The sequence below is a fragment of the Pyrus communis genome, chromosome 1, assembly GCF_963583255.1.
Source record: "Pyrus communis chromosome 1, drPyrComm1.1, whole genome shotgun sequence".
Classification (NCBI taxonomy): Eukaryota; Viridiplantae; Streptophyta; class Magnoliopsida; order Rosales; family Rosaceae; genus Pyrus; species Pyrus communis.
The window spans coordinates 13,774,397-13,791,375 of NC_084803.1; the positions used below are offsets into that span (position 1 = coordinate 13,774,397).

A 16,979-nucleotide genomic window follows, 5' to 3' on the forward strand; every position below is an offset into this window, starting at 1 on the left:
AAGGTTCAGTGGATGATCGTGCAACATTGGATTGTTTCTTGGCACTTCAACTGATAAGATTAGATCCCAAAAAGACACAATAACCACTGGTGGAACGTCGATCAAAGGTACATCTGACCCAGTCAGCATAAAAAAAGGTAGTGAGCTTGGTAGCGCCATTTTTAAACCAAAGTCCTTCAAAAACATCGCCTTTGAGATATCGAATAACCTTTTTTGCAGCCTGCATATGTTGTTCTCGAGGAGCATGCATGAACTGGCAGATTTGAATAACTACAAAGGAAAGATTTGGGCGTGTCCATGTTAAATATTGTAAACCACCAACAATGGACCTGTACTCGGTTGGATTGGACAAAAGAGGGCCTGTGTGATCAAGTTTCTGAGAGCCAAATGGAGTATAACAAGGCTTGGCACCATCCATATTGGTTTTCCTAAGAAGATCTAGTAAGTACTTTGTTTAATGAAGGAAGATGCCTGCAGAAGACCATTGAACTTCTAATCCCAACAAGTAGTGCAATGGACCCAAATCTTTGACTGGAAAAATAACACTAAGCTTTTGGATGAACATAGTGCATAAAGAAGGATTAGGGCCAGTGACCAATATGTCATCAACATAGATATGGAGCCAAAAATAATCAAGAGGCGACACGTGGATTTTTAGTCAAAAAGGATAAAATTACCCTTGAGGAGCATCAAAATTCCTACTCGCGAACAGTGGACAAACATTTCACAATCAAGTCAAAAGTTCCCAAATAGATATTTATTTTTAAACCTATTTCATCCATCCTCATCAAATCCTCTCCACAAGGTAACCCCCAAAACATTTCTTTTAAATTATGTTAATTGGCTAATTAATGGATTTATTACCTAATTAATCTAATAATGGCCGATTAAACCACCAATTACACCCAAAAAATACACAAAAGGCCAATCACCTTCTCTCCCAAAGGGACCGGCCATGCACTATATATTCAACCTTATTTCTTCTAAAAACCTAGGTCTTGACTCTTGCTAAACAATCAAAAATTCCCTAAACACTTTTCTCTTAAAATTCTAACTTTGGCATCGGAGGTTCTTCTGCCAAAGCCCCCCCATTCATCGTGGGTGCGTGAGGCTCTTGGCCTTGACCAAATGTGTTATTTGTTTTGTAGGTGCAATTTTGTCCAAGATCAAGGAGGAAGAAATTTGCATCCACAATAGACTAGTACCATGACTGGAGATGGACCTTTGAAAACAAACAATAGGGCATCTGAGGAAGACTACACAAATCCAAATTGAAGAAAAGCTTGAAAGAGTTTGTCAAACCAAGCTCGTGGTGCTTGTTTAAGACCATATAGAGATTTCCTTAATTTGCAGACATAATTTGGCATACTGGGATCAGTGAAACCCAGGGGTTACTGCATATACACATCTTCTTTTAAATCCCCATGAAGAAAAGCATTACTTATGTCTAATTGGATTAAAAACCATTAAACTACATTGTAAGTGATTAAAGTAGTCTAATGGTGACTGGTTTAGAAACAAGACTGAAATTCCCTTGACAATCAATGCCTTCTTGCTGGTGATAACGCTTTGCTACCAAACGAGCTTTAAATCTCTCAACAGTACCATCTGACCTTTTTTTTATTCTGAAGACCCACTTGCAACCAATAACATTTTGGGAAGAAGATAGAGGAACTAAGGTCCAAGTACCTGTTGATTGCAAGACATTAAATTCATCTTGCATGGCAGATATCCAGTGAGCATGTTTAGATGCTTGCAAGTATGTGGTTGGTACAAAATCAATGTCTAATGGAAATGGATGCTTGGTAGATACATACACTTTGGGCTTATGTATTCCAGCTTTGGAACGAGTGATCATGCAATGTGTATTACCATAAGGCATTGTTATAGATGTTGTCACTTGAGAAGAGTGGTGTTATGATGGTCATAGAACCTGAATGTGGTACAGAACTTGTAGAATCAAAACTTTGACTATTCTCAATAAGAGAACTTGAAGAGGTAGACCCAGAATTTGATCTTAAAATGGGAACAGAGAATTGAAGTTCGATGGCAGATGAAGTTGATTATGGATGTGAAACAGTGCCTTTAGTAAATGATTGAAAAGGATATGTAGTTTCATCAAACTGCACATGGCTTGAAATATAGATTATGTTAGTTATTGGGTTAAGACATCTATAACCCTTGTGTTGTAAACTATATCCCAAAAAGACACAACTTTTGCTTTTTGCATCCAACTTTGAATGAACATAGGGCTTGAGTCATGGGAATACTATGATTATGAAGCAAAGACTTGAACATAGTACCAATGAATTCACCCTCTGAATCTGAACGCACAATCTTGATTTTATTGCCAAGTAAATTTTCTACATAATGTTTGAATACAACAAAAGTAGAATAGGCATCAAACTTTGCCTTTAATGGAAATTGCCAACTATATCTACTGTAATCATCAACTAACAACAAGTAGTATTTGAAACCACTAGGTGAAGTAATGGAGGCAAGACCCCAAAGATCACAGTGAAGCAATTGTAAGCTGTGAGTAGTTGTAGAGCTAGCAAATCCAAATGGAAGCTTATGGTTTTTAGCTGGAGCACAATTTGGACAACAAAAATTCAATAGTAGCCTTGCCTTGCACTGCAAGTTTATTGCTGGAAATAACCTTTCGAAAGAGAGAAGAAGATGGATGACCCAATCTTCGATGCCAAACCTTCACATGAGCTTTGACACTTATTAGAGATGATGGTGATGAAGTAGTATGGTGATTGGATCCTTGAAGTGGATAAAATCCATCTTTAACTCGTGCTCGCAAAAACGTCTTCCCCAAAACACGATCCTTTACAGTGGATCCATTAGGGTCAAGTGTCAAGTAACAATTATTGTCTTTGAAAAATTGATAAGCAGACAATAACTTGTGTTTCATATGAGGGACATGCAATACATTGCTTAACTTAAAGGGAGTATGAGATGTAGAAGAGGAACCAATATTATGGATAGACATACCTTTATCATCTCCTATGTAGACTTTGTCTTCACCAGTATAGGGAGATGAGATTGAAAGATTTGCAATGTCATTTGTGATATGTGAGGTAGCTCTAGAGTCCAATAGCCAAGATAGAGAGGGTTTGGATGAGTAATTAGCACACAAAGCAGCAAGTTTGGCTGGTGGTACAATTCCAGATATCTCAGGATTCATCCTGTCAAAGCAGTCAATGGCTTCATGGCTAGTAGAACCACAAATTTGACATGTATTCAGATGAAGATGAAGAACCTTGATAGTTAGACCTGGAGCCTTGATAAGTAGAACGATTCTAACTTCCACGATATTGTCCATTGAAATTGCCACGATTGGTACAGCTGTAATTGCGATTCCTTCTGTTAAAATTGCGATTATGACTCCCTCTATTAGAATTATAACGAAAGGAAAACTGAAATGGCTGATTGTACGCAGCAAAGTCCTGTGGAGGAGGCGTTGGCGATAACGATGCCTGAGACTGAACAGAACAGGCCTGAAATGGCTCAGTGGCAAAGGAAGAAGTTGTGTGCATACAACGAGCCATGGAAATTTCTTTGGTGAGCAACAGACCATGCAATTCCTCAAGAGAAGTAGAAGATAATCGAAGCATAATTAAGTCAATAAACGACTCGAATTCATCAGGTAAACCATGAAGTGTTGTTGCAATTAGGTCACGATTTAAAATGGCTGCACCAGCAACGGTGAAAGAATCTGAAATTTCCTTAATGTGTTGAAAATATTCCGAGATTGATTAAGAGCCTTTCTGAATTAACTGAAGATGAGAACGAAGTTGATGAATATAAGTATTAGAGACTCCACCAAAACGTTGTTCAAGTTTCTACCATAGTTCTCGAGATGGGATACAGCAACTGTGAAAGGAATTAGGTCTTCAGAGAACGTCAAATTCTGCCAGTTAAAAGCTGGATTCAGAGATCGATCAGGGAGAAGTGGAGCCGGACATGGCTCGGTGCCATCAACAAGGCCAAGAAGCTTGTATTTGCGCAAGATTGGAGCAAACAATGCACGCCATGGTAGATAATTGGTGTGCTTGAGTTTGATTGGCACCATCTGGCCAATGTTCTGGATCGTAAGAGACATATACGAATTCTGAGGTTGAGAATTTCCAAAGGAATTAGGGTTTGGTAATGGCGGTGAGTTCATCGAAGATGATGATTCAGATGGGGAGGCCATGACATACAGAGGCAAGATTCGAGATAAGAGAAGAAGAAGAAGAATCACGAATTGGAGACAAAATTCGATCAAGAAATGAAGAAATCGATCAAGAACTGGAGGCGGTAAGCGGAAGAGGATCAACGCCTTGAGGTAGATGGCGTGATACCATATAGAAACTGAGATTCTCTATGTAAAGATTGATTTTCATTGATTGAATAATTATGACAATACAAGAAGACATATATATATATAGCCACAAGCTTATTACACTAGGACCCTTAACTTTTACAACTAATTACATAATTACCACAAGCTTATGATATCATTATTTAGTAGAATTTTTTTAAAAAGCTCAACAAATTAACCTTCTAACAATTGAATCCAGTTCTCACGGTGCTCACAGACCGGCTGGCTTGCCAGTAGTAGTCGGACTTCTCCCATTCCCTGGTCAAATAATTATTTCACCGATTGGAATTGTAGTCCAAACCCCAACCGGAAATTAAACCAAAAGCTTGAAGTAAAACCAAAAGCCAAAAGCTAAGTTTTCCTATCTGGCTAGGGCAAAACCAAAAGTTTGAAGTAAAAGAAACCTAATAAGGAAAGGATTAATTCCTCTCCACTCGAGGACTTATCTATATAAGAGAATAAAATCAGAGGAGGAAGAAGGCTAATTTTTTCAAAGATTTCATTGTATTGAATCTCCTTATAAATATAAAGGATTAAGTCACTTAAACCTCCCAACTTTTAGTGTCATTTCAAATTGATCTCAATCTTTTTAAACATTCAAAACAAGTGCCTAACCTATTAAAAATGTCACATCCGTTAAACTCCAATTATTTTTTCTGTTAAATGTACATGTGACAACAATAGGTCCCACTTTTTAGTTTATATGAACACTAAAATAATAATAAAAATAACTTCTAAAAAGACATGAAGATTGAAAAATAAATAAACAAATTCACAAATAAAATGGAAAACAAATATGAAGATCGGAAAATATCAAGCCCCCGCCACCTCCAAACTCAACCTATGACCACCAAAACCCCATCGCAACCTTTATATTCAAAACCCACCAACTAGGGCCACTTAGTACTATGATTCAGTGATATTCTTCTTCACTTGTAGATGAGAGGTTTTAGGTTCGAATCTCGCCAAAGGTGAGTTTGAACCACATGATTTCTAGCCCATTGTGAGGCAAAGCCCACCCCCTCCCTATTAGTGTAGATAATTTCGTTTGTTCAAAAAAAAAAAAAATCCACCAACTGGTATATCACGTTCAACATTAATATTAGTTGCCTTAAAATCTAAACTTCAAACATAGATTATATAATATGGAACATAATGATCAAACAGGAATTCAATAATTGAAAATGGACCCAAATTTAAATTACATCAGGAGGGCAATTTTCTAAAGAAGAGGGTTAAGAATTCAAATAGAGTTTCAAGGAGAGCTTGTTTCTGCTCATGTGATCTCCTCATTTGTCGATTATCGGCTCGTAAAGTTTCCAGTTCTTCTTTGTAGGTGGTGAAAATGGTGGTGGTTGCATCCTAGCAGTCCATACCACGTCAGCAACCTTCATGACCTTTTCCTCGATGTTGGCGGCTTTAGTTGTAGGGTGGAGTTGGTATTGTGCATTGAGTTTGGAGGTGATGGCTTGATGGGGTGGTGGTGAACATTAGTTGGTAGAGATCATGCTTCCATGACCTTCTAATGATTTTGAACACAAAGTAAGCCTTAGTTAATTTAAATGAAATTTAACTGGGGCTTAACAAATGTGACATTTTCATTAGGTTAGATACTTGTTTGGAATGTTTAAAAAGGTTGAGACCAATTTGGAATAACACTAAGGGGTTGAGGGATTTTAGGTATTTAATCCAAGAATATATAAGAGGATTAATTTTTAACTATAGACTTTTGAAGTCTTTTTACATAAGGTAAATTTAGTATTAAAATTTTCGTTAAAAACGGGGTGAGGAAATAAAACTATATAGTGGGCATATAGCACTCTTTTTTTATTCCCAAATCTATGTACAAAAAGTACTCCTTTCAAGTTTTCAATTTCAACTATGAACGACGGCTTCCGCCGATTTGTAGTGATAAAGAGCGGGGTGAGTAAATCAATTTGAATTGAAATTTACTTGAAATTTCTACATTATGGTATATAGTCAAATAAGTCATAGCACCACTGCAGATTCTAGTTCAAAACCGAACTGGAAACCAATTCTTGCTGTTATTGATTTCCCATCTGCATAGGGACTCGATGAAGCAATTATTAGTCCAACGTTAATTATTACAAGCCATGGGAAGCTTGAAATACAAGAAACCTAATACGGATGGGATATGATAAGATTAATTGGTCTCCAAGATTCCTCTAGTGCATCGTGCTATTTAAACCTCTTGACCTCATAATGTGAAGAGAAAAAAAAAAACCTCGAAGGTGATCCTGACTTCATATGTCCGAAGAGTATCCCATTGTATTTGGTATCGTCTTTCTTTAACGAGCTCTAATGGCCTCACCACCATCTCTTCCTTCTGAAATATTGTTTGATCAGATTTTAACGCGAATCAAATCACTCTATAGTCTAGGCCGTTGTAGGCTGGTTTCGAAGGACTGGAATCACATCACATATGACTCATGGTTCTGGCATTTGTTTTGTAAGAGGAGTGGCACAGTTTCTGGGCTTTTAATTCCGAACAAATATTCATCAACCTTGGCGTCTATTGATAGTACGTCCAACAAGACTTTGATACTTTCATCGCTACTAAACTTCTTGCCTGTTCCTGTCAAGATCAAAGCTGTTAGTAGTACTCATGGCCTAGTGTTTTGCGTGAGCCAAAACCCTAGAAGCTCCTCCGTGGCACCTGATTATTTTGTGTGCAAGCCGACTACTCTACAATATGAGACATTACCCAATCCAAAAACTAGGTACTTCAACAGAATAACTGCCATGGTTGTGTTGAGCTCGAAACCCTTAAGGTACAAGATTATTCGGTTCTCAGATCCCAAAACTCCAATCTCCGTCTACAAGCCTCATCATAAACTAAAAAGCTACAACAACCTAATGTGCGAGGTGTTTGATTCAAACACTTGGGCATGGAAGAAACTGAAGGATGTTACTAGTTTACCCTATTGTGTTTTCTTCGGTTTTCACCGGCCTTGTGTAACAGCATGCGGCGCATGCTACTGGCTTCTAACAAACAACCAAGTATTCGCTTTTTATTACGGAGATAACGAAGATAGATGGGAAATATTTGATTTACCGCAGCCGGTACGTGATAGTGACTGTTTCAATTGCAACCAACTCGTGGAGTACCAAGGTCATCTTGGTTTGATTTATTTTGATAGAAGAGAGACGTTCATGAAGTTGTGGGTAATGGAAGATCATGATAAAAAAGTATGGAGCAAGAGACAAGCATTGAACATTGATCTTGAAGTTCTTGAAGATTTGGAGGGCTATTGTGCTCCTCCTTTTCCTGCAGCACTTTACAACAGTGATATTGCACTGATGAAAGGGTTCTACAAAGTTATCTTTTACAAATTTCAGGATTCTAGCTGTAAGGTGGCTTGGCTACGGGATCAACCTTATGAGATTTTCAAGCTGCAGTCGGATTTTGAGAAAGTTAATTTGAGGGGTCCGTGGAGATGGCAAGACTTCAGTTTCATCTTCTTCTTGTTTGCGTTTGCTCTGTTTAGTTATGGTTTATGTTTTGTGTTAGGTTTATAAGTATTGCCCTTGTATTTTAGTTAATTAATTTCTTCTCATTGGATTTACCTTTGATCTCTTTTGATTTTTTGATTTTTTGATTTTTTTTGGATTTTTTGTTGTTGTTGTTGTACACAAAGACAATGTCATCTGTAAAAAGGTATCCCATCTGGATCCATATTGTGGGGATCCTCACATCTTAGTCATTCATCGTATATTGTGCGATCAGAAATCATTTGATTTTTTTTATTTAAAATTAAACACAAATAGTACCTGACGAAAATTGGCCGTACGATGTACGATGTATGATGAATGATAAGGATGTGAGGATCCCTAGAATCCCCACGAAGAGAATCCGGAGAGGATCCTCGTCCTACAAGATTATCATTGTTATTAATTTCCATTTCTACGTAGGACTTGTTTCTTTGGCCCCAAGCTTCCAACATCAAGTCAAACGCAAAAACCAAAAAAAAATTTGGCCATGTTATTCCTAGAGTGCAATGAGGAATAAAAAGTGAAATCGGAAGCTTAGATTACAAGAAATCCTATTGTTGTGCCGTAAAGGGGCGATTCGAATGTCGGATTTTTTTTTTTTTTTAAAGAAATACAACTAAACTATAATATATAGCTAATTGATAAATTGTGTTAATCAAAACCACATCACGTTTAATAAGTTCAACACCCCCAAATAATGTTATCACCACCATTTCTTCCTTTAGAATTATGGTTTGATCATATTCTAACCCAAAACGACACCAGACTAATCTCTTGATTAGTTATACATGACCTCAATTTAATGAATTCTTTTTAAGAAAAACTAATGATAAAGGCTTAAAAATTTTGGATTTCAACCAAAAATAAAGTAATAAGTTTATTTAACCCATTTAAAGGAAAACTAATGAAAATGACTTGAAAACTTTGAGTTTTAATGATAAGGACAAAATAAAGAGTAAAGTGAATAGTATTATGATTGATTTTTTAATGTAAAAATATGATTTTTTTATTAAAGTGAACAGTACCGAAATATTTTCGTTAAAGCTCTGTTTGTTTAATGGTTAGGACAAAGCCCAACACTAAACTAGTCCAATTAAAATGGCCCAAATAATGAATTTCCAATTTTGCCCCTGACTGCAAGCCTTTGTCTGTTTAATATCTCCGTGCTATCCTCGGTCTCCCCCATTTCTTCCTGACATTAGAAACCTTCCATTTTTTCTTTCCAATTTCGCAATGCAGCTCTGTCACTAATGCAAAAACCACATACCCGACTCCCCAACTTGATTTTGAGCCGTCTACATTTCCGTCAAAATCGTAAGCGATCTCCGACATGCAAAACTGTATGATTTTGTCCATCTGCTTCCTTTGTTTTTCTTGTTCAATATTAGGACTAAACGAGAAAGACCTGGAATTCCTTATGCTTGTGGTTCAGGTTCCAATAGGAGACGATGATGACGAAAAAGAGAGAGAGATGCAACCACCTAGCACAAACCCGAAGGGAAAACATGGCTGAAATCTCGAGATAATCAGATCCAAAAACAATGGTACAAAACCTAGCCATAGCCTCCATAACCTCAAATCCGTCATCTCCTTCCATCTTTCTCTCGTATCCCCAAGATAATTGTGCTCCCCTACCCTTTTGATTAATTTTGATCCTCCCCTCCCCTGATTGATTGATCTCAACCAATCAATTCTTGAATTACCAGTATGTGCGTGTGCGTGTGTGTAATATATGTTATGATTATTTTCTTGTTTGAAATTTTGCAGAGAAAGAGCCCAAGTGGGAGTTTTTCCATGGCAGAAAGCTTCGGCGCATGCCCTCATGAAGAATCTAAGGCTGATGGTCTGCTTCTTTGTGTTTGTGTTTATTTTTGAGGCTGGTTACTGCTTACTGTTTAGTTTATGAGAAAATATTTTGGTTGTGTGATCTTTTTTGCATGTTTGATTCTTCAACCCTTCAAGAATTGAAGGCTGCTTTCACATCCGCATCCTTTTCACTTAGTACTTTTACTAATACGTGACTATTTTTATTGGTTTAGGTATCATCTTTTTACCACTCTTTACTTTTAAAATCTTCTTCTTTTTCTTCTTCTATAGACTAGTGCAGTGCTTTCTTTAATTTTCGTAATTAAATGACTCAAGGTTGAAAGCAATTGAACTAAACTTTTTCGTGCCCTTTTATTATTATTTTTTTTTACCTTATTTGATATATACTTCATTTAATTAGTAGCAAACAAAATAGTCTGCTGGTAAACCATTAAAATTTTGAAGGGTCATTTGCCAATGGAAATTGGTTCCCATGAAAAGTGCTCTGCACTCAGAACAGTAATTGGTTTTGGAGGTGTAACTGGAGATTAAAAACTTGAACGATTATAACCTGATTTGTTAAGTGTATTTCCTTACATCAACTTTTTTTCTATAGTATTTTTTATGTGTACCTTTTTATACAATGGCGTATGGACATTTCGTAAAACTGACTGGGGCAACAAAATCAAGTATTGAAATCTATTGAAAAACAAATGTTGTATTTTTCCAGTGCAGGGTAAATGGAAGAACACTAATAGATGGAACACTATTTTGGATCCTTTAAATGGGGAGCCATTCCTTAGAGTTTCCCAAGTTGATGAAACAAGAATTAAGGTATGCTTGCAGCTTGTATAATACAAGTATCCTTTTCGTTTTTTTTTATTGACAAATCTATCATTTCCTTTGTAGAGTGCATATATATTAAGCAACTGAGCACCCATCTTGGTTAATACAAGTATCTTGTTCTATGTCAGTGTATGTGTACCGTAACGAATGTTTTTGGATTGCTGGATTGCTATTGCAGCCATTTGTAGAGAGCTTGTCCAAGTGCCCATGGTCTTCACAATCCGTTCAAAGCACCAGAGATGTTTGTGTTTATTACCATTCTATTTCTATGTCCTCATTTATCTTTAGGCATCATTTGTTCTCTAGATTACTTGCATAGATTCATGTAATGGTAGAGGACATCAAGATTTTCATTAACTCTCAGTGATATTTTGCAACAACATAAATTAGCGAAACTCATCACCCAAACATTTTTCGTTGTTCCATCTGCAACAATGAAAATAGTTAAGACACTATTTTTTGAACTACAACAAAATAACGCACAACTTATACTATTTATGAAATGAACAAAAAAAAAAAAAACCACAATGTGTCTAGAAGGTAACAAAATAAACACTACTTATGAAGCTATAGCAAAATAACCAACATTATTTCTGGAAGTGAACCAAAATAACTCATACTATTTCTAGAACTACAACAAAATAACCAACACTATTTCTGAAAGTGAACCAAATTAACTCATACTATTTCTAGAACTGCAGCAAAATAACCAGCACTATTTTTGAAAGTAAACCAAAATAACTCATATTATTTCTAGAACTACAGCAAAATAACCAGCACTATTTCTGAAAGTGAACCAAAATAACTCATACTATTTCTGGAGCTACAACAAAAAAGTCACACTATTTATGAATCCGAACTCAAATAACTCATATTGTTTATGAAAGAGAGCAAAATAAACACTATTTCTTGAACTATAACAAAACCACTATTTCTTAAATTACAACAAACTAACCTATATTATTTCTAAAAGTGAATCAAAATAACCTACATTATTTCTGGAATTACAGTATAATCACCCACATTATTTCTGAAAGTGAACAAAAATAACCTAGATTATTTCTAGAACTACAACAGAATAATCCACACTATCTCTAGATCTACAGCATAGTAACTCACGCTATTTCTAAAAGTGAACAAAAATAACCCACACTATTTTTGAAACTACAGCATAATAACCCACATTATTTCTGAAGGTGAACCAAAATAACCCACACTATTTCTAGAACTACATCATTATACCCACATTATTTCTGAGCATGAACCAAACTAAACCACACTATTTCTAGAACAACAGTATAAATAACCCACATTATTTATGAAATGTAACAAAATAAACACTATTTATGGAACTAGAATAAAATAACTCACACTAATTCTGGATTTGAACAAAAAATAATGCATACCACGTCGTTTAGTGGTGTGATACGCCTATCGACATCTGGGAAGTTCATCTGGCTATTTTCCCTTCTTATCGAAGATGGGTTTCTTGAGGCAGTCGAGAATCGTCTTATGGGATGCTTTGGCCTGCCCATTGCCTTGAGGATATTTCAGCATGGAAATGTGCTGCTAGATGCCATACTTTTGAAAGAACTTTGCCAAATCTTTGCCTACGAATTGCGGGGCGTTGTCTGTGACGATGGATTAAGGGATGCCAAATTGGCAAATGATGTTCCTTCATATGAAGCGCTCTATATCCGTCTGTGTAGTCATGTGCTCTGCTTCTACCCATTTGGTGAAGTAATCGGTTGTCACAATCGTTATGCCTTTGCCCTCAGTAGCAGGCGGCATTGGCCCTATCAGGTCGATTGCACATTGCATGAACGGCAAAAGACTCGTCTGCGGGTGTAATTTGCTAGTAGGCAGTGCTGGTACCAGCTTGTAGCGTTGGTAGCGGTCACACTTTTGTATTAACCCATTAGCGTCTTGGTGCATGGTAGGCCAGTAATAGCCTTCGTTTAGAGCCCTCTAGGCTAAGGATCGGCCTTCGAAGTGATTTCCACAACCATATTCGTGGATTGAGCTTAGAACCTTTTGGTCGTCAAGAAGCGCTAAACAACGGAGATGTGGTCTAGTGTAGGATTTTCGGACGAGAATGTCATTCCACATGTAGTAGCGTGCTGCCTTTATTTGGAGTTTTCTATATTCAAATCTTTCCATGGGGAGTGTGTCATTAACCAGATGACTTATAATAGAATCTTGCCAGTTTGGAGTTGTTCTAACCTGTGACACATTGGCTGTTGGCTACGCTTTTATGCTTGGTTTGTCTAGATACTATACCGGAATAAAGCATTTGAGTTGGTGGTCGAGGGCGGAGCCTTGGCTAGCTAGTGCGTCCACGTTAGAGTTGTTTGCCCACAGAACTTGAGTGAGGGTGTAAGTCTGAATCGCCTCAAGTAGTCTGGTTAGTGATTAGCTGGGAATCAGAATGAATTGCGACATTTTTCACTGCCAAGTCTTTTTCCATTCAGAGACCTGCTAGTAGGCCTCGTACTCTGCTTCGTTATTGGATGTTTTGAAGCCTAGAATGATCGTCTGTTCAGGCATCGAACCATATGGGGTGACAAGGACCACGCCTGTTCCTGAACCTTTATAGTTGGATACGCCGTCAACATGCAAATACCAGAAGTCTCCATCAAGTGGAGCAGGCACCGCTAGATCGTGCTCGGCTACCTCTGGGGCGTCGTTGTGCTGCACTATTGCATCGCCTAGGCTAGGCGTAAAGGCACAGTAGGGAGCCGTGGACTCGTCGTTGGGTTACCCTGTTGCGTTGTGAATGTATAGTAGGGAGACGTGGAGTTGGGGCCATATTACTCGTAGCAGGATATGCTCAACCGCCGGTATTGGGCCACTTTAAAGTTGAATTATATATTAAGGGTCAGCTGGGGCCGTGTGACACGTAGCAGGAGGTGGTGTTCAACTGCCCGTACATGTTGCTTCTATGTAGAATATTTTGGGGTGATGAAGACAAAACTTGCTACCGAGTGTGTCCTTCTAGTGTTTGTTTGCCCTTGGCACACCTTTTGGGCCAAGTTGTTGCATTTGTCAGAAAACTTTGCATCCGCTAGTGTCTACGCCTTTATCGTCGCGTGTCTGGATTGAGCAGAATAGTGCGTCATGATGATAACTACGTGCGTCTGAAGGTAAAACTTGAGCTTTCGGGTTGCAACAACTATCGCCAAAGTTAGCTTTTGAATTTCTGGTAGCATCAATGAGAGTTTTTGAACTGTGGAAAATAGGTAATCGGGCCCCCAGTTATTCTTGTATGATGGTAGAGCTTATTGCTACTTCAGATACCATCAAACATACGAATAGGTCATTCGCTGCTTTCGGTTTGGAGAGTAGGGAGGTAATCTCAGGTTCTCTTTCAAGTCCTTGCATCTGGATCGGCAAGCTTCATCCCAAATGCATGTTTCTTTGTCAAAGCGAAAGAGTCTACCAAGAGTTAGATCTTCTTTCATGATCAATTTTTCGAATAGCGGATGGTCTGCTAGAAGTCATTTTTGGAAAGCTGCTATCGTTGCATCCAACTATCTTTGTCTTCTCTGTTTTGAACCTTTCCACATAGTCGTGAAGCGACTCCTTTAGGTTCTTTTTAACGTTGAACAAGTGGTCGGACTTTTTCTTAATCGAGCGATAAGATGAATATTCTTTGGTAAAAACCAAAGAAAATTTGTTGAAACTCCGAATGGATTGTGGCGGCAGGGTGTAGAACTAATCTTGCGCCTCGCCTTGTAAAGTGATGGTGAATATCTTGCACATGAGATCGTCGTTGTTTCAATGGAGGATCAATGCACTTCGGTAGTGCTTTAAGTGTCTCTCCAGGTCTTTATCCCCTTTAAAGGATGTGAAATGTGGCATGCTGAACTTGCATAAAGGCTTTGCCTGCTCGATCTCGTCCATGAAGGGTGACCTGCTTATGTTGGTCATGTCCTATCGTAGTGTCTCGTTAGTGACCTTGTTGCGTTGGAAATCGCTCAATCACTCAGTCAAGAACATTTCTACTTCTTCCTGAATTTACCTTTATTGGGGGTAACGAAGATCTCAGCTACCCCTAATCGTGACCTACTCGTCTAGGCTACTCTTCTACGTGTTCAGCTTGTTTATGCCACGACTGCAATGCATGTGGTTCGTTCCTAGCAGGCGAGGGAATTCTTCACAGGCTACTGGTTAAGCTTAAGCCGAACTGAGTAACTGCTTCTCTCCGTCCTTCGTGTTACCTACTCCGATGTGAGGTAGATGATACTCTTTGTGAGCTTAGCCGTAAATGAACACTTCGCTTGGAAGGTTGCTCATGTTGACTATCGGAGTGTAGCCCCAACCGTGAATGTATGCTCGTCCATGGGCCTAGTCGAGCATGCACGCTCCTCTGTACGCTAAGATGGGAGTATAGTTATCTCGGGGGCCTAATCGGGAGTGTACATTGCCCGAACGCTCGGTTCATGGCTAGTCGAGTGGCTGCTTACCAAGACGCTGCTGGAAAGGTTCTTCGGATGCTCTTGTCCTACTTCGAGACACCTCATCTGGGGCACGTTGCATCTCGATGCGCTGAAAGAGTTGATTCACCAAGGTCGTCTCATGTGCGAGGGCCCTTGTCAATTCTATGACTTGTCGAGACAAGTGTTGTTCTCCATTTGGGTTGGAAGAGGTTGGAAGAAATGTGTCTCCTTGAGCAATAGAAGTGTGGTAGACTCCGGGAGCGAGATTTGAGTTGAGAAATGTTAAATCCGAGGAGAAATATGGTGAAAATGCCCCTGATTCGATCGTAGGCCCATAAATTTGAAGCCGAGACGATTGAACTAATCTTGGACTGATTTGGGCTACTTGGAAGGCCACGAGAGCAAGCTGGGCCACGTGAGTGGGCTGCTCGGTATGTGGCGCACCTAGGTGCAAGGCTAGGGCTCGGCTTGGCAACGAGTTGGGATCGCATTGGGTTTGGGCGGCTCGGGTCGACTCGGCTAGGGCTTGGGCCCTTGAATGTTGAAGTGGCATGGCTTGGGTCGTGGCCTTGGTACCGTGGGTTTTGCCAAGGGTGGCCTCCATGGTGGTTGCCACGGTGGTGCCCTGTGGGGGTGGTGCCGTTCCACTCATCATTGTGTTGAGGCTTGTAAATTGCCGTTGTCTTAATTATTAAACGTTGAAATTTTCGTTCGTTGAGATTTTCGAATCTTTTGCCATTGTACTTTTCTTTTACGTTTTATCGAAGAATTTTTAGAAATAAAAATTCTAAGAAAAAGAACTTACGAAAAATCTACAAATAAACAAAAAACGAAAAACCTTGGATGCGAGAGTCTTCTACGAGCATATGACTCAACTCTCAATGAAAGCACCAATTTGTGGATGCAAATTTCTTCCTCCTTGTTCTTGGACAAAATTGCACCTACAAAACAAATAACACCTTTGGTCAAGACCAAGAGCCTCAAGCGCACAAGATGAATGGGGGGGCTTTGGTCGAAGAACCTCTGATGCCAAAGTTAGAATTTTGAAGGAAAAGTGTTTGGAGAATTTTGAGAATTTTGCAAGAGTGTAAAACCTAGGTTTTGGAGAGAATGAGAGTGTTTATATAGGGGTGTGGCTGGCCCCTTTGGGAGGAGAGGAACCGGCCACTAGGATGGCTTTTTGGGTTAGGTTCTTGATTTGTAGCTAATTAGTAAATTAATTGAATAATAAATCAATTAATTAGCTAGTTAATATAATTTCAAAGGAAGATTTGGGGGTTACCTTGTGGAGAATATTTGATGAGGATGGATAAAATAGGTTTTAAATAAACACCTATTTTGGGCACTTTTAACTTGATTGAGGGATGGTTGTCCACTACTCGTGCGTAGGAGTTTTGATGTTCCTCGAGAGTAGTTTTGTCCTTTTTACCCTAGAATCCATGTGTCAACTCCATATTTTTCTTGATTATTTTTTGCTCCACAACCTTGTTTATAACCGACATTACACGTCTCTTAAGATGTTTTGAACTTGTTTAAAAATAGAAAAAAAAAATATTTAATAAACAACTGATTGAATCACATTATTGCTAGCCTATTGTGAGGCTAATGTTAATCCCACCCCATCTCCCTTAGTGTAGATAATATCGTTTGTTAAAAAAAAAAAAAAACAATCATTTGACAACTTATTTAATCACATTATTATCTGCGTGCGAAAGACCTTTTTTATAACCGGCATTACACGCCTCTTAAGATGTTTTGAACATATTTAAAAATAGAGAAATTGAATCACAATATTGCTAGCCTATTGTGAGGTACTAATTATAAAAAGTAATTAAAAACTGGACCAAAAAATTAACTATTACAAAAATAATGTGATTAAATTAGTTGTCAAATTATTATTATTTTTTTAACAAACGATATTATCTACACTAAGGAGGAGGAGGTGGGCTTAGCCTCATAATGGGCTAGCAATAATGTGATTCAATCAATTGCTTATTAAATAT

The 16,979-nt window shown here is 38.3% G+C and overlaps 1 protein-coding gene and 1 long non-coding RNA gene across 2 annotated transcripts; both read left to right on the plus strand.

The window, feature by feature from the left end:
* The first annotated feature begins 6,694 nt into the window (after positions 1-6,694).
* On the plus strand, positions 6,695-7,912 carry LOC137707492 (F-box protein At5g49610-like). The gene has a single exon (XM_068446397.1). It carries the CDS (start codon positions 6,695-6,697, stop codon positions 7,910-7,912), a length of 1,218 nt encoding a protein of 405 aa, XP_068302498.1.
* Positions 7,913-9,291: 1,379 nt separating this feature from the next.
* Positions 9,292-10,772, plus strand: LOC137732855 (uncharacterized). Its single transcript, XR_011068357.1, has 4 exons — positions 9,292-9,429; positions 9,653-9,728; positions 10,422-10,525; positions 10,716-10,772. It is a non-coding gene; the product is annotated as an uncharacterized lncRNA (long non-coding RNA).
* Positions 10,773-16,979: the final 6,207 nt, after the last annotated feature.

What these genes read in the sequence shown, in the direction of transcription:
- LOC137707492 (XM_068446397.1), top strand. Translation starts at nt 6,695, where the DNA reads ATGGCCTCACCACCATCTCTTCCTTCTGAAATATTGTTTGATCAGATT.